The 19182-nt window shown below is 34.4% G+C and overlaps 1 protein-coding gene across 7 annotated transcripts in view; it reads right to left on the bottom strand.

Moving 5' to 3' along the window:
* RALGAPA1 (Ral GTPase activating protein catalytic subunit alpha 1) overlaps positions 1 to 19182 on the bottom strand; it is a gene marked incomplete at its 5' end in the record, with an annotated part of 231007 nt that overhangs the window by 96466 nt on the left and 115359 nt on the right. For all 7 annotated transcript variants that reach the window (XM_081227825.1, XM_081227822.1, XM_081227824.1 and 4 more), the window contains 9 exons: positions 205 to 313; positions 4050 to 4108; positions 6868 to 6993; positions 11141 to 11269; positions 12746 to 12901; positions 13650 to 13748; positions 13969 to 14162; positions 16455 to 16607; positions 18569 to 18745. In XM_081227825.1, the coding sequence (XP_081083951.1) occupies positions 205 to 313; positions 4050 to 4108; positions 6868 to 6993; positions 11141 to 11269; positions 12746 to 12901; positions 13650 to 13748; positions 13969 to 14162; positions 16455 to 16607; positions 18569 to 18745 (1202 nt within the window). The remainder of the gene's footprint in view (positions 1 to 204; positions 314 to 4049; positions 4109 to 6867; positions 6994 to 11140; positions 11270 to 12745; positions 12902 to 13649; positions 13749 to 13968; positions 14163 to 16454; positions 16608 to 18568; positions 18746 to 19182) is intronic.

Genomic DNA, 19182 nt, shown 5'->3' on the forward strand with positions numbered 1-19182 from the left:
GATATCCTAAAATCAAGAGTAGAACTACTCTTAAGGAAAAAGTCAGAATCAAAGAAATAATGTAATAATAAATTAATGAAAATATCTATTAAATGTTTTATTCTGTAAGGGCACAATATATAATTAACATTTAGAGAAAAATAATCATGCATTCTATACTATCTTAATATAGTCCACTAAATATTTATTTATTTACTTACTTACCTTTAAGGAAACACAAATTACATTCAGAGCTTCCTTAATTTGAGGATGATGAGACTCATGGACTAGTTCTTCACAAATCCAAATACCTAAACTGCAAAGTGCTACACATCTGCAGAAAAGGCAACCAATAATGATACAAATAAAAGTGGATGAGCATTTAAATGAAATGACACCACCACCACAACCAAAACACCCATAACCAACCAACCCAGAGTGAACATGCACTGTTTAGGTAAATTAATCAATTTGTTACTCTGTTAATTAATCAATTTATTGCTGTTAATTAATCAATTGTTACTTAGGAAGATAAAGTAGAGGAAAGCACATCCCCCAAACTCTAAGCCTTATTTTTTTCAATTTAATTTAATTTTTATTTTATATTGGAGTATAGTTGATTTACAATATTGTGTGTTTCAGGGTATACAACAAAGTGATTCAGTTATACATATACATACATCCATTCTTTTTCAGATTCTTTTCCCATATAGGTTATTCCAGAAAATTGAGTAGAGTTCCCTGTTCTAAGCCTTATTTTCAACTATAATTTATTACCAAGATCATAGGTGGGGATAACACACAGGATCTTTCTAACAAACCCATATTGATAAATTGATACTGTCATAAAGCTTCCCAAATATGCAACCTGCTTTCAAAAAGGAAAGAGTGAGGACTTCCCTGGTGGCACAGTGGTTAAGAATCCGCCTGCCAATGCAGGGGACACAGGTTCGAGTCCTGGTCCGGGAAGATCCCAAACGCTGTGGAGCAACTAAGCCCATGTGCCACAACTACTGAACCCACGTGCCACAACTACTGAAGCCTGAGCGCCTAGAGCCCGTACTCTGCAATAAGAGACGCCACCGCAATAAGAAGCCCATGCACTGCAACCAAGAGTAGCCTCTGTTTGCCACAACTAGAAAAAGCCTGTGGGCAGCAATGAAGACCCAATGCGGACAAAAATAAATAAATAAATAAATAATTTTTTTTTTTTTAAAAAAAAAGGAAAGTGTAATTTTATTGACTGATAGCAGCAGTCAGTAAGATATTATTTTCATATCTTTTACATTTAACATAGCTAGCTACAAATTCTTTTAAAACAAATTGGGACCACAAATAAAATTTATACACTTTATAAAGGAATTCCAACAGAAACAGAACTTGGAGAATTTTTGTTGTTTCCTCATGTCTTGTGAAACTTCAGTTCCCTACTTCAACTGAGTTTCAGCTTGAAGAAAGTAATCTGATGATCAGAATCAGTAAAAATTCTATTAGTGTGTTCAAGTATAAGCTTCTGATGAAGCATATAATGTTTCTAAGTATTAAAAGAAAGTCACCTCCTTCTAGTTTCCTGATATATCTTGCATGTCCTGATACTGATATTCTTAAATTAAATTCAGTAGAATGCTAAATTTCAGAACAATTCAATGCAGAAATATTTTTCTTCCTGAACATAATGCATCAGAAGTTAAGTCCCTTCTTTCAGTCTATCAGTGTTAATGCTACTAATTTACTATCAAAACTATAGAAAGTCTTCTATGTGAGGTCTACAGCTTCCTTTCTTCCCTACTGTTGTCCACCCATCAATCTTATGTAACATTTATAGATCTAAATAACCAAGTGACAGGTTTAGCAGTGGAAGGAGCTGTAATCCTAAAATAACAATAAACTCTGAAGTGAAGCAAAGTTCTCCATAGATGCAGCTAACTAAAGACACAGTAAAAGGCACAGACTGGGAGTACAAATGCTTAAGTTTCTGTTTTTTGGTTTTTGCTTTTTAAAGGTTAAGATCAGTTTTTGTGTGTGCTTGTGTGTGCATGTGTGTGTACAGTTTCCTACATTCTTCAAGATGTCAAAATAATCTAGATTATTCCCAGTATGGCTCAACTTTCTGCTACTAGTCAGATTCTGGGGTATAAGCTTCTAAGGCCTTACATTCCTGAAAAGTATAGGCAAGCAAGTTTAGAAAATGTTTAATGTTCGACTTCTGGGATTTTCCTATACTGCCAACGAGCTATCATGTTAATGATTACCAAGTGTACATCTGGTCAATTATGTTTTAGGCTTTAATATCCTTTCCCCTGAGAGGCAATGAAGTTTTTTTTTTTTAAAAAAAAAAAAAAAAAAAAAGGCAGGGCTTCCCTGGTGGCGTAGTGGTTGAGAGTCCACCTGCCGATGCAGGGGATGCGGATTCGTGCCCCGGTCCGGGAGGATCCCACATGTCGCGGAGCGGATGGGCCCGTGGGCCATGGCCGCTGAGCCTGCGCTCCGCAATGGGAGAGGCCACAACAGCCCGCGTACCGCAAAAGAAAAAAAAAAAAAAGGCAGAAGATCTAGAATCAGAAGCTCTAGGTTCAATTCTGGTTCTGCCACTTATTACTTATGCATCTAATAAGGCTCTGAAGACAAACTGCCAGGGTTTTAATCATGGCTCTACATTTTCTGGGTGATAGGGCATATTAGTGAAATTCTCTGAGAGTTGTTGTAAAGATTAAGTGAGGTAATAAAGTGTTTAGAACAGTGGCTGGCATGTAGAAAAGGTTTATAAATGTTAGCTTTCTAAGCCATCAGTTTCTTGCTAGCAAAATTGGAAGAATAATGATGATTCCAATAATTTCCTAGAATTGTGATGAGGATTAAATGAAACAATATTATAGGAATATCCTTGTAAACTTAAAAGGTTGTCATTAGTAACATAGAAAATGCTAGGGAAAGAATATCGAAAATCATCAAATTTGGGGCTAAAGCTAAAAGAAATGAAAATGTGGGATAATGGAAAAGACAATGTCATTTTCTGGAGTAGCTGAGCAGTATTAAAATAGAATTAATGTTGAAAAAGAGTTCACTCAAAAAGACTCTTTAGTTACCTTGGCTATTAAGTAAGAAAAATACACAACTGAATTAAAAAGCTGGAGCTATGTCTCATTTAAGAAAATTGCTCATTTTATATTACGTTTAGTTGCTGGAAAAAGAAGAGGTTTAACTTAGAATTAGAATCCAAACGGTCAAAGTCATGATCTGTACCTTTATGAAACTTGAGTCAAAAAATGTGTAGATTATTGAAAAAGACACAGCTTTGTGGAGGTTCAAGAAATATAAAATAATGATATTTGGGGGGAAAAGAAGGAGCATGGTACGCTATTGGCAACGTGCTTTTTTTTTTTAATTGAAGTATAGTTGATTTACAATGTGTTAGTTTCAGGTGTACAGCAAAGTGATTCAGTTATATATATATATTCTTTTTCAGATTCTTTTCCATTATAGGTTAGGCAACATGCTGATTTAAATCAATCTTTTTGAGAAAGGTTTAGTAACACAGACACAATGCCACAGTTTTCACATCTTAATGAGACATTTAAAAACAAAAACATTCTAAAATCTTATTATTTACATTCTATTTTTTTAAAATATCCTGGTCAAATATTTATAAATATTAATATATACTATTTTCTTAGATATATTACTTTCTACAATAAAAATATTTTAATTCAATTTAACAAACATTCATTGGGTAACTAGTACCATATTTCAAGGTGCTACATAAGAGACGGTGACAAATATAATCTGAAGGGAAAGCAAAATCTACTTAAATAAAATTAAAAGAAATCATTGTGGACACAGAAGGTGAGGATACTGAAGAAGGTGACTAGGATTTTATTTTTTTACTGAAGGGAAGGCTCATACTTAAATAATGAAAAAAGTATTTAATCATCCAAATAATTTAAATTTGTGATTCAGAATAGCTTTTGTGTATCTGAAACAATCTGGACTGCTAAATAATTCCATTAACTTCTAAAATAAAACTACAAACACAGAATAGCTATGTCAAGTCTTAAGGATGTCTGACTTACCGTGCAGGACCAGAGGGCTCATCTCTTGCTGAGCTTAATACAGTTTTGATTATAAGTTCCTAAAATGAAGGAGAAATATTAGCAATGACTAAGATTTTTCATTCATTTATTTAACAAATATTTATTAAACAGCCACCACGGACCCAGGCACTGTGTCAGGCGCTAGGGATACAATAGCAAAATAAAACAGACATTTTTCGTTCTCATGTACATACTTTTAGTATATTCCAATGTTATTCAGAAAATTAGCTAAATAGGGCTTCCCTGGTGGCGCAGTGGTTGAGAGTCCGCCTGCCGATGCAGGGGACATGGGTTCGTGCCCTGGTCTGGGAAGATCCCACATGCCACGGAGCGGCTGGGCCCGTGAGCCATGGCCGCTGAGCCTGCACGTCTGGAGCCTGAGCTCCACAACACGAGAGGCCACAACACTGAGAGGCCCGCGTACCGCAAAAAAAAAAAAAAAAAAATTAGCTAAATAAATAAAACAATGGTATGGTCTGAATGTTTGTGCCCTCCCCTCAAATTCGTACATTGCAATCCTAACCCCTGAAGATGATGGTATTAGGAGGTACTTAGGCCATGAGAGTGGGGCCTTTATGAATGGGATTAATGCTCTTATAAATAAGAGAGACTCCCACAGAGTTCCCTAAGCACCTTCTACTCTGTGACGACACAGCAAGAAGGCACCGGCTATGAACCAGGAAGAGGGCCTTCACCAGAATGTGATTATGCTAGAGCCTTGATTTTGGACTTAGCCTCCAGAACTGTGAGAAATAAATTTCTGTCACTTATAAGCTACCTAGTCTGTAGTATTTTGTTATAGCAGACAAATGATTTTTGAAATTTATCACCAAATGTATATGTTCAAAAACTTTTTTCCTGATTAGAAGAGTGATAAAATGCTCATTATAAAGATAATTAAAGCAGATTTAATAGCTCAAAGGTATGAACAAAACTTTTCACGACTTTGAGAATTATCATTTAAAAGAAAGCTTCCTCTTCTTATGTGTGAGTTTTGGGATAAGTGCTAGTTAATAGTTAATATGGTTTTTAAAAATCATTCAATTATTCACTCATTAAGGATTTATCAGCTATATAGATTGTAAGCTCCTTAGAGGAGTAACCTTCTACTTATCTTTGTGAATTGAGCACCTAACCCAATGGCTAGCAATTAATAGGTACTTGGAAGCTACCTATTGTTTAAGCCCAAGAGCTTTCTATGTAATGGTGTTATTTTGGTTTTTTTAAAAAATCACTTCAGCCATTACTGCCTATACAATGGCCAGCAAAGGACAAGGCCACTCTGATCATACAAATCACATATAGTAGACTAGGCTAAGCCCAAATAAACTCAAAACGGCCTAAGCAGACTGAAACTCTTACCTATCTTTGACCTTCAGGATCTTCTGAAAATAGAAGAAACCAAAGCCATTACATCCCTGAAGACCAAAGGTCAATTTGTATAGTTTTAATTAAATATCATTATAAATTTGTATCGGCCCCTACAATTTCATGTTTAAGTGAAGTTCACTTGTTTAACAAATGTTTTCGGAGTATATTCTACATGCCAAGCAACGTGTTAAGCTCTGAGGATATAGCAGTAACTAAGACCTTGTGGTACTTATTTGTCTAAAGTATATATCAGACACTGAAAAATAATTACAAGTGTGATTAAATGTTGCACAGAGAAATACAGGTGGTTTGGAAAGTATATGCAAAACTACTGACAAAAATTTGATTTTAAACATTTCTTTCAGAAAAAGTACAAGTTTAAAAAAAAATCATCAGCATGACTTCTGAGGAGATAGAATGCCCCTCTCTCGTCCCTTCTTTATTCTCTTTTCCCTTCTAATTCTAGGGACAATTCAGGTCAAACAGAGACCATCTGGCAATTACTATAACAAGCACAACTTCTTAGGACTGTTAAACCTGTGGGAATTTATAATACATGGGCATTCAGTTAGAGACAGGTCTTGACTTAGTGACGGAATTATTCACTACCAGTCACATTGCTGGGTCCAGAGCACTAAGTGCCTTTATCCTAACTAGGAGACCTGATCACACCACTCCTCTCTACCTTGGTCTAAGAATTACTGAGTGCAGAGGACTAAGGATGCTGATCATGTCACACCTTCCCCTTCAAACAGAGGCTGACCTCTACAGAGGCACAAAACAACTTCTCACCAATTTTTTTTACTTGCAATTTTTTAAAAGCTTGTAAACAACAATTAGGGTATGTCTACTCCTAATTAGACACTATCTTTTTTTTTTTTTTTTTTTTAAAGATTTACTATCTGGGTAAGCAATTGTATAGACAGTTCAATTTTGCACCATCTCTTACTCAAGCCTGTTAATGCTTTAGGTACATGGGATCTCCACCCCAATTCCAGTTTCCTATAGCAGAATAGAATATTCCATTACATTGTTTGATTCATCACCTTGGAAAACTGGGAGAAGGAGACAGTCAAATATGCAGGTCGAGTGCCATCTCAATCTTAGAAGCCTTACATTAGCAGCATAGTATATGGCTCATGGGATTTCAATAAATGTTCAGTAAGTGAATGAATGAATCCTAAGATAATGACATGTGAGTGGGTTCAATAATGAGAAAATGTTTCCAAAGTAATAGTTATATAAAAAAAAAAGGTTATGCTCCTAATGGACATTCCAGCCTTTGTGTCTGAGGGGTACAGCTGGCTAAAGTTCTTTAACAATTGTGTGGATTTCAAGAGGAAAATTAAGAACACAAATTTTACTGAATATATTGTTATGATTATAAAGTCATTTAAACGCTAAAAATTAGCACCTAATTTCTTACCTTAACATCTGTAAATTGAGACACAGCAATATCAGGAATGTTGGGATGGAGAGCAGGCAGTTCACAATATAAGTTGGGAAAGCAAACCAAAGATCCAAGAAGAACTTGTGCTTCCACTCTTGGTGCCTATGTATCAGATTTTAAAGATCTTTAATTATCAGAAAAATTACTTTATTACCTAACCAGATTACACAGGGAAGTCAGAGTACAAGACAAAATTCAAAAAGGAAAGGGGAACACAAAAAGATTAGGTTTTCATCTATACTTTCCACATAAACTACTGTTATTCTCAATAAATGCAATGAACAAATAGTAGAGCTTTCTTTAAGAGCAGCTAATAAGCAGAAATGTGGGTACAGCTACTGAGTATGTAGACAGGAATACAGTTTTAGCTAACAGCATAAAATTACCCTGATTTTGAGGAAAAATATAAATACTTTCATTCTAAAGGCAACTCACACATCGTAACATATTGTTCTAATGAGCAGAAGACTCATGGTCTCTAGATTATATCCGTTACTATCTAAGGATGAATAAAGTAACTAAGGATGAAAATGGGCAATATATTTTCAAGACACAGGCATTAGTCTAGATGTGTTTTATGATATTATGCACAAAATAAAAACACTACCTATACTACTTACTAAAAACAAAATTAGAAATTATGCTTGGACTGCAGATGAAGGTAACTTTTCACCTTTTTTCCTTAGCTGTATTAAGCCATTTCTGAAGTATCAGCACTGAACATTTCTATTTTCTTCTGCCTTCTTGCATGCCCACCTAACATCAACATCCACCTACTGATAAATTGCTTTGTTTACTAAAATACCTACAAATTGATTTATATGTTTAATAACACTTAACAAAAATGCTAAAACCAATCTATTAGAAATAGAAAACCTCTTCTATTTACATAAAACAAGAACCTATCTCCAAAGGATTTCCTTGTTAATAAATGTTATAACAGAGGTGATATTATGATTTTCAACAAAACAACTCATTTCCATATTAAAAAATAATCTAGATTTACAGATACAAGGCCAGCAGCATAATGGGGCGGGGTAAACTCACACCCACCATCCCGATTTAAAATCAATTTTACTATAAAAATGAAACTGAAAAAAAAACCCCAATATTTAATGATAGAGATTAGCTAAGGGTTTTTCTTTAAAGTTGGATAAAAAAACTGGGAATATTCATTCAGATATGTGGGGCATAATGAGAAGCAGAACTGGAATAGAACTGTAACTAAGAAAGGCAAAACCTAATCAAATTACTTTGAAATCTGCCTGGGGGGGGGATTAACAAAAGGAAGATGATATGTGTGGGATCTAAAATGAAACTCCAAAGAGCGAGATTTAGACTGTGTATCTCCAACACTGTCCAAAGGAAAAGACTGCCCATAACCTTACAGTGGAGATGTGTCAGGTTTAATTCTTATAATGATTTGGCTTCCTATGCAGCCTTTCTCAATAGGTGTTCCTCATAAGAGCCACAGAAAACAGAAAACAACTGTTTTTGAAATTTTCTCAAGGATGTTACATAAGTAGTATCCTTCTAGATAGGAGGAAGGTTTAGTCACATAAAATGGATGCCTGAGCTTCCCCGGTGGTGCAGTGGTTGAGAATCTGCCTGCCAATGCATGGGACACGGGTTCGAGCCCTGGTCTGGGAAGATCCCACATGTCGTGGAGCAACTGGGCCCGTGAGCCACAGCTACTGAGCCTGCGCGTCTGGAGCTTGTGCTCCGCAACAAGAGAGGCTGCGACAGTGAGAGGCCCGCACACCGCGATGAAGAGTGGCCCCCGCTCGCCACAACTAGAGAAAGCCCTCACACAGAAATGAAGACCCATCACGGCCAAAAATAAATAAATAAATAAATTTAAAATGGATGCCTAAGGACATCAGGGCTGTAGGAAATGTGCCGACTACTCATCTGGAATAATCAGCCAACTGAATAGTTATAGTTTTCATAGTAAATGCATAAAAAATGGCATTGGTTTATGCATCAGGCTCCTCTGAGTTCTATCAGCTTTTGCCAGTATCCAAGAGATTGATAATCTGTGTACTCTGTTAATACTACAATAGCCTTGTAACTTGTTTACCATCTTTAGTTTGTCTTCCATTTAATCTATTCCCAGTTTAATACACTTATTTAACATTAGCAAAGCACAGATTTAATCATCTCTCTCCCTACTTTAAAAAATTCAACTGTTTATCTAATATAAAATATAGCATTATAATCTGATCCCTGGCATTAATAGACCCTCCAAGATATAGTCTAAAGCAGTGCTTCTCAATCTTTACGGTCCATACCAATTATTTGGGATACAGTTAAAATGTATATCCTGTTTCAGTAGGTCTGGGATGAGGTCTGAGATTCTGCATGCCAAATGTTTCCGGTGTGCAGACCACATTTTGGGTAGCTGGGATCTAAAGTACCTTTCTGCACTTTGTGTCCACTACTCTCTAGTTAGACTAACTAGCTTGTAAACAAAATGAATTATTTGTCATTCCTAGGACACAGCTTACTCATGCCTGTTTCCTTATGCCTGCAATACCTTCCCCCTTCTCCATTTTCACTCATAAAAATACTACTAATCTTTCACGGACCTACTCAAATATCTTTTCCATGGAACCTCCTGATATCCCTTAAAAAAAAATCTCTCCTCTTGTCTTAATTACCAAATAATTTTATTTTGTTTAACAAACACTTAAATTGCACATTCAATGTGTCATATAATGTTCCAACCATGTTACAAATATTAACTCAAATCCCCATAAAATAACCAGATGAGGAAGGTTACCTCCATTTTATAGATGAAGAAACTTAGACACAGAGAAATCAAGTAACTTGCACAAGGTCTCACCACTAATTAAGTGGCAGAGCTGGGATTTGAACCCATGCTTTTAACCACTATGCTAAGTTCCTCCTACTGGTACCTCTTTGTTGTCCTACATTCTATAGTTGTTAATATATTTTTCTATCTTCCCAGCAGCAGACTATATGCTCCCCAAGTACAACGTATATCTCATTTATTCTATATTCCACCCAAAGGAACACTTTGTATACAAGGGGAAACAAAAGTTTAATAACCACAAAAGGGCTTAGCACCATGTTGAACACATATTAAGTGCTGAATATATATTTACAGATTCAATTAATAAATACCTATAACCATGATGCTGTGCCAGGCCCTGAAGATACCAAGATTAAGTAAGACATGATCACTGTTCTCCAGGGACTAGGGAAACAGGGTTAATAACTAGCTATAAATATGGGTTGTTCTCTTATTTGCACATTTCCTCTAGGTGACTGTATCCAGTTTCATGGCTTTCAATAGCATCTGTAAGCTAATGTCTCCCAGCTTTACATTTTTGGTCCAGACATCTCCTTTGAGGTCCTGACTTGTACATACAGTGGCCCTTCTGACATCTCATGGGTGTCTAACAGGCAGCTTCCTATGCCCCAAATAGAACTCCTTTTCATTCACTGTTGGTCTTTTGAAGCTTATAAATGAAATAACATATGTTAAACTGCTTTGCAAGTTATAAAGCACTAGTCAAGTATGACTGATTTTTCTTTCCCAAATACTTTTAGTTTTTCCCAGTAGACGTTCAGTTATTTCTCATTTATACTTTGTTCCAGAGTGATCTTTCTAAAATACAAATGTGATCATGTCACTCTGCTTAAAGTCTTTCAACGGCTACTCATTCTTTCCTTAGGGTGAAATCTAACCTCTTGAGCACTATAAACAGTTACTGCCTTCCTCCTTAGTTCACTTCTGCCACTTATATCTGAACATGCTCCAGTTATACTAAGTTACCTGGCATTGCCTCACAGCTCCAAACTGTATGAAAAATCCTCACATGCTGTTTTAGAGTTTACTCCTAGAGCATATTTCTGGGTTACCTCACCTATATTTCTTTCTTCTCTTTTGCTATAGCTCATTGCCCATTTTCAAAATTTTCTTCCCTCCCTGTTTGTTTCTTTAGATTTCCTCAATTTTAAGTTGTTTTGCTTATCAGATTTAACCCATTTTTGTAGCTCCTGGGTCAATTTATCAAATAATTTTAGTACTTTCTTACACTTCAGAATTGTTTACTTTTTTTTTGAAGTGGGAGAGACAATCAATTCTAATTAAATTACATATCTTCCTGAACATCAGTTTGTTATATTTTATCAACAATGGCTCTTCCTTTGTTGCTCTGTTAGCTGAATCTTGGTTAACCGCAGTTTGTTATATTATGAAGGACAGGAAATAAAAACTTACATTGAGAAAAGCTGAAGAAGCCACTCTACCAGCTGCTACAATAAAATCCATAATAAGCATTGTGGCACCAGGCAAACCAAGTGAAAAAAATTGAGGTGAGCAGTGCTTGATGATTGTATTGACAATATCCTTAGGAATAAAGAAAAGAGGAGAAGAAAAATATCACAAATGTAATCTTGGGTATCAGCTAATCAATATCCTTAAAAATAGACAATGTATGAAATAATAAAACAGGTAATAACTATAACTGGTTGGCTAACTGGAAAGACTAATTTTAATTCTTCCAAATAATCCATGCTTAGTACTATATTTTGTCACAGGAAAGTAAACTGAAAACACTTTTTTTTTTTTAACTGACATCAATACAGCATTTTTTTTTTCACCCTAGAGAGCCGGTTAGAAGGGTCTCTACTTCGGAGGGTTAAAAATATAAGGCCCGCGCGTCCGGAGCCTGTGCTCCGCAACGGGAGAGGCCACAACAGTGAGAGGCCCACGTACCGCAAAAAAAAAAAAAAAAAAAAATAAGGCCCATGTGTTGTAAAACTTAATTGCAGAGTAGTTCCTTCTGCCACCGATTTGCTTCCATGTGATAACTCTGATGTCTGAAGTTGCATGACCTGTTATGTGGCAACTGGAGAAATTATCTTTTTTTAGAAAAATTGAAGTCCTTTGATGATAGACATCTAGCCTCAGAAATCCAGATATAGGCATTTTTAGGGAATATTCTCAACTTGGTTATTCATTTATTTTGCCTTTGGAATTTACCATGAGGATGCAGTATAGCAGGTTGTATTACTCAATCCAATTTAAATGAAAGCTCTTTATCCAGTAATTAAGAATATCATTTTATTTGAGACATGTTTATAAGGTAGAACACAATAATTATTTCAAATTAACACAAGAAGTTTTTTCACTTTTCAGAAAGATACATTATCATCTTTTAATATTAATTTAATGCTCCTGAATTGAACTGCAAGTGAAATTTAACCACATTATGGTTACAAACATTTATATTACTTTGACCGGCAACTTCCTATACTTTTCAGTTTTATGGCCAAGATCAAGACTCATGAAGTAATGTTCTAGAGACATATTTATGACTATCTAATGTAATGACTATATTGATGCAAATCAATATACTTGTCACTATGGTAATACAATTTATAAAAATAAGAAAATGTGATGTGCTGACTCTTAGAGTAGAAAAAAACCTGACTGCTGCATGACTAGCTGAGCAAATACGTAAGTCCCAAGTGCCAGTTATCAAGTAACAATTACAAAATACCTAAGAATAAGTACATTAGGACATTAAAGGAAGATGTTGTCAGCGTAAGCAAAGGATGTTTTAATCTCTTCAAAAAGTGAACAGTTCGTATAACGTTAGAAGAAAGATGCACTTAATAATCAAGTCAATCTCCCAACTACAATAGCTTGTTTTGAAACTATGTTTCAGAGTAAATGAGGTTATAAATGGAATAAATCTGTAAATAAATTACAATATAAGGGAATGTTTTTAATCCTACACCCTGAAAGTCAAGAGTTAAACAGAAAAAAGAATCAAAGATAAACTTATAAAGCGACTTGTTAGAAAGTACATATATTTACCTGGTCAATATGAAGTAATCCACAGTGCATTATATTGTAGAAGTGTGTTAGGAAATCTCTATTTGGAGAAACATCTTGTCTTCTTTTCATTGTATTACAAATAAGTTTATAGGCGTGTAATTTACCTTGCTTATATTTATCAGTTAACATGGTTGCCTACAATTAAAAGATGTTGTTTTTAATACTCAAAACCAAATACTGTTTGTTAAATACTGAAACAATTGAATATAGCAAGCAATATATTTGTTTTCATTTATTTCTATGTTGGCCCATTTTCTTTAATGAACTAAATATCAGGATTCCTGAAATTATTTTTATCATTAAAATGATACAATGTAGGTGTGAATAACTATACACTGTTTCACTTAGGAAAATGCACCAAACATATCAAATAATACTTAAAAGAATTAGTTCTTTAGAAGTACATAGCATATTCTATAACACAAAACTGAGGTTTACGTTTCATTTAAATACAATAAAAACATAATTTACTATATTCATTTTTGTTTTAGTAATAAAAATGATGCAACCTAAATGATAATTTTGCTAGGCCCACTCTCCTCTCTATATAACCCCTAATGGCTAGTTAAAAATTAAGTGTTCTACAGGGAACCATATTCAATATCCTGTGATAAACCATAATAGAAAAGAACATGAAAAAGTATGTATATATATAACTGAATCGCTTTGCTTGCTGTAGAGTAGAAATTAATACAACATTGTAAATCAACTATACTTCAATAAATTTTAACAAAAGCAAAAAAACACAAAAACACACAAAAAACAAAACTAAGTGCTCTAGAAGACTACACAATAGTCTTCTCTCTCTCTACTGATTGAGACTGACCACATACTTATTTACTAAATGAAACTTTTTAATTAATATTTTATATATTAAGCTTACCTTGAAAAGCCAAGGTGTAAGAATTCTCAGTGGAGGAATTAAAACCGGTGGAGAAGGGGAGGTCAGGTTATCAGTTGAAATGCCAAGGTTATCTCTAATCTGTAATTTTCAAATAAAATGCAACAAACCTATGAAAAGTGTTCTTTCCCAGTTTGTTTTACCTTAAACTTGAGATCTAGTTCCTACCACTAACTATATATTTAAACATGGTTAAGGCATCAGTTCGTAGTAGGGGGGTGGATGTTATCTAAGGCTTTTTCTGTACTTCTTAATACTTTATTTTTCTTTCCTTCTCCCTTTTTATCTTTTTCTTTTTTACCTTAGCTAGATTCTGCCAAAGTTCACAGAGGTAATCAAACACTTGAGCGTGTATTTCAGGATCCATAATAGCGTTGACATCTCCCAAAATACCTAGCATTCTTCGCCACATTACAGTAGCAACATCAGCATGCCATCCTGTGAGAGTGCCCCCTGCCATCACACTACAGCATTCAGATGGAAATTCACTGATTTCTATAGAAAAAAATAATTCACTGGTGTCAGTAATTTTTCTAGAGAATTGATCACAAAAACACATAGAAGTCAAATTAATAATCTTAAATATCTACAAAAGTGAATAAAAGAAGTGTTAAGATGCATCAGTGTTATTTTTTCCTGGTAAGGTCAAAACCTCGGTAGTTCATAATTCCTTATTTTGACAATAGTTACTTATGCAATAGCACATCTATCTAGATTTACCTAAGGAGAAAATGATGCAGATACCAGATGGAGAAATTTACGTTTGACATAAAGATCATATTTATAAGTACATACTCTCTATTGAACCTAATAGCTACTTCAAGTTCCATCATCAAATTAACAGAAAAATCTCAGGCTGAAGGCAGATCCTGTAGGAAGTCTTCCTAAGCTTATTTCTTTGTTAATTAAACCTTCCGAAGAAATATATTTCTGTATTTCACAATTAAGTCAGGCCTAGCATTAAAAGGGATATGACAATGGCATGAAAAAAATAATTTAAATATAATCTAAAATTTCCATAATTACATTTATTTTGTTTATTAATATTGGCATGATTATATATAAGACATATAGGTAACCTAGGGTCTTAGTCTCATTTCTGTCACTAATTATGTGATATTGTACAAATTATTTAATAACCTCCCTGAAGCTACAGCTCCTCATCTGTAAAATAGATGGTTTAGGTAGGTATCATTATAGATCTCCTCCAGCTTAAAAAAAAAAAAAAAAAGCCATCATTCTATGCAATGTATGTAACGGAAAAGGCAAAATCATTAGAAAGTCAGTAAAGACTTTTTCCTGCTTGATAATATGTCAGTGTACTGATAATTTACAAAGTCATACACAGTATATGTACATCCTTTACTCTTAATGTTTAACTTTTTTCTCTGCATGTAAAGTGTACAATAACTGAGTATATTATTAAAAAGTTACTGGGCAGTCTTTCACAATAATAAAAACAGGTTTCTGGTGTAAATTCACTAAAATAAAATTTTAAAAAAACACTACAGGGTTAACCATCACTGTTACCGTCTCCCTATTCTACAGAACCTTCATAATATAGTGATAATGCAACTGACTGGTAACTATGAAGGATATTATTGGAACAACTGAGGATAACTGACTACAGACTAAAATTGCAATGATGTATCAATGTTAAATATCCTGAACGTGGCCCTTATATTATGGTTATGCAGGAAATGTACACTTATTCTTAGGACATACTTGCTGAAGTGTTTAGGTGTAAAGGGTCTGATACTTGCAATTCACTCTTAAATGGCTCAGAAAAAAAAAAAGGGTGGGTACGGTGGGGTTGTTGTAATGCATGTGTGTGTGTGTGTGTGTATAGGTAGAGAGAAAGATCAAGTGGTAAAATATTAACAACTGGTGAATTTATCTGAAGGATTTATGGGTATTCATTTTACTAGTCTTGCAACTTTTCCATGAGTTTGAAATTTTTTCCAAATGTTGGGGAAGAAGCTGAAAATAAAAACCAAAAAACCAAAAAACTGCAGGCCAAGAGGGGGAAAGAAAAGGTCAGAAATAATCTACAAACCAGAAAATTAGGGCTGTGTAATTGCAAGGTAATTGCATATTAAGAGAATGAGTACCTTAAAAGGGGGGGCGGGGGGGCAGAAGTCACATGGTTTTAAATTTCTTCCTTTGGCCAGAAAGTAAATGTGCTGCATTACCAATGAAAACTAGTATTTTATATTATTCATTATAAATATCTTATCAACTGTGTCCTTGACCAAATTTTCTGGCATATTTGCAAAATGACTTTTTATCCTGATGCTTATTACATGATGTAGGACTTAACAAAAATAACTTTTTATTAACTTGCAGTTTCTAAGGTTTCCTAGTCACTTTTAAACATTTACTTAAATATAAAAATACTTCATTTGGACTGCCTACTTTATGTTCAGCAGGTTCTTCAGATAAAATATTAAGAATAATGATGCCAAATTATGTATTTCCTGCTTTAGGAAATGGTAACGTAAATGATAATATAACATACAAAAATAACGTAACCACTAATACCAGAACTATAATCAACTATAATAAAATATCAAATAACAAAAATCAGAATGCAAATATCCTTCTTTAAGGGCAAGAAAAAAAATGTTATACTAATTAATTTCCCAAAGACAGAAAAGTCCAAAAGGCTTATAATAATATTTACATAACATATATAAAATAATCAAATTTAAGATGCCTTATTTAAGATCTCCTGACACTAATGCCCTGAAAGGAAAGAATGGCAAAGATCTAATTTCCAAATATTGCCTAGGTCATCTGGCGTCTGTAGAACAGAGTGGTGGAGCTTCTCATCGAGCTGTAGATCCTTCTGTTCCATGTGATCTATATTCAGTGTGGAAGGAGAAGGTGTCTGTGACCTGGATCCCAGAGCTGAATGGACTGGAGAGGCACTTTCTGAACCTGTAAATATAATTTCATAAATTTACTGCAAAGAATATATTCAATACCCTCTACCTAAGATGTAATGTTTAAAAGCCCAATAAAACACAAATTGAAAACGTCAAAAGATAAATCAGGTTATAAACTGGCCAAAGAGGTCAATAAAATCATAATACTGTACAAGATTTCATATCTAGCAGTCTCATTCCATGTCTACTATGGGACTAGTGTGGAATGAGAACTGGACATACCAATTAATAGGGGCCATCAGTGAGAGCAAGAATGCCTACTTCCATTCCTGGTCCAGCTACGGAAACTCTGGTACCCACGGCTACTTTATTTCACTTACTTCAGGCTTGAGGCAATTCAGGAGAAGAGAAACTTGCCCATTGCTATATGCCACTAACATTGCTAGCCTTGACATCTTTCATTTAAAAGCATATTTTTGAGAGACAGCTATGGTTTTGCATATATTAGCATTTAATTCCTTTTTTATTGCTGAGTACTATTTCAATGAATACTGGATGGATGAATACATTACAATTTGATTATTCATTCACTGGTTAATGGGTATTTGGACTATTTTCAATTTAGCTACTGTGAATAATGCTTTTATGAACTTTCACATACAAATGTCTGAAATAAATACCTAGGAATGGTCATATGGTAAATGTATGTTTAATTTTAAAAGATATTGCCATATTTTTGCAGAGCCGCCCTACCATTTTGCATTCCCATTATAATAATGTAATGTATGATATTTCCAGTTGCTCCACACTCTCTTCAACACTGGTATTGTGTTTTTAACTTGAGCTGATTTATTATGTGTATAGTGGTACCTCATGGATTATTTATATTCCCTCATTACTAGTAATGTTGAGTATCTTTTCATCCAAATTTTCATCTAAATTTATGTTTAAGGACAACTACAGTAAAAGATGTTTATTGTAAAATAAGAATTCTTCTTTGAGTAGTAATTTAAATTCTGTAACGATCAGACTGTGGATCCAACCAAACTGGCTCCTATCTTCCACTCAGCCCTCATTCTGCAATGCGCAGGCTAAAGTTCTTACTTATCCTCTGGTAGAAAAGATGTGGAAAAGAAGAATGTGAAAACATAGGATGGGTTCCTGCCTGTTGAGTATTTCACTGGCCAAATTTCATCAGTTTGATTTGGCTGAAGAAATGTGCCTAATTCAGACATGCAGACATCACTGCTCCAGTCTTTCAAGTTCCAGCCAACCACAGGATGCAAAAACCACCCTACTGATATTTTATCCATCATCCATCAAAGGGGCGTCAAACTGCAGTAGGAACCAGAGTGAATCTGGATGATACAGTGGAACTCTTGAAGTATGGGCCACAGGCTGCTCAGGCTCCCTCTGGTCACTGTACTGCTCTTGGAATAATGTGACCCTGCCTTTCATGACTCAATTTCTTGGGCCCCACTTGTCATATTATTTATTGTCAGGTTTGACCACACACAAAAAGTTGCTGAAAAGCATAATTTACTATATTAATTTACTATATAAATACAGAATATTAGTATACTGACAAACAGACCTTATTTTACGCAGTGTGCTTTATGTTTTCAATAATAAATAGTTTACCAAAGAAATCTACAAAAATCTAGGCTAACTCTGAAAATCAATGAAAAAGGTAAAGTGCAGTACCTCAACTTTTTTTGGTTATTTATTTAAAAATTGCTGCAGGAAATGCTCTGGTGCAAACATACACAAAAATTTTGCGTACGGTATTAGGAGTTCATAGAGTTCCCTGAAGCTTATCCATGTGGACTCCAGGTCAAAAATCTCTTATGTTAAAGTTTTTTTCCCTCCATTGTTACATAAAGATGAGTGAAAAAAATAATACTTAAATAGTAATAAATAATACATAAAATCTATCAAATACAAGTCTGAAAAGGTTCTTTGGTGGCTTAAAAAAAATGCATTTAAGGAATACACTCCCTTGAGTAACTTTACCAGTAACCGTTGCAACTTCAGTACAAAAAGCTTGTTGATTAAGACTGCTTGTTTCCGAATCGATGTGAAGTGTGGTTAGACTAGCTACTTCTTGCTCTTCAGCACTCTGATAATGGCCAGAACCTGAATCCACATCAGCAGAGGATGCATTCCCAGTATCAGCTCCAAAGCCAAAATCTATAGGAAGAAGAAATGCTAGTGTACAGAAGTTCCAATTACAAAACAAAAATATTTACAAAAGAGACACAGCTACTTCATCAAAATAATTAAATATGAACATTCCCCCCAAATTTATTCTATTTACATACCACTCAGACAAGGGTAAATAATGTTAACACTTTGAAGTTTATAATTAGAAACAAATTTTTAAAGATCCTCATAGCCTATTATTAACAAAAATAATGATAAAAGGACAGAGACATACAATATATCATCACTATTCTTATCCCTGTTTTCTGATAGCTGGAAATATACTTAACTGCTTTTCAAGTTTTATAATCTCTAGAAGAGAGATATATATAATAAAAATGCCACATACGTGGTAAGAGTCATTTTTCTCTCAAATCATATTTCCAGTCCAAGATCAGAGTAGTATATAATCCATGAGGGCAAGA

This window comes from Mesoplodon bidens (genome assembly GCF_964165515.1).
Source record: "Mesoplodon bidens genome assembly, chromosome: 3".
In the NCBI taxonomy this organism is placed as follows: Eukaryota; Metazoa; Chordata; class Mammalia; order Artiodactyla; family Ziphiidae; genus Mesoplodon; species Mesoplodon bidens.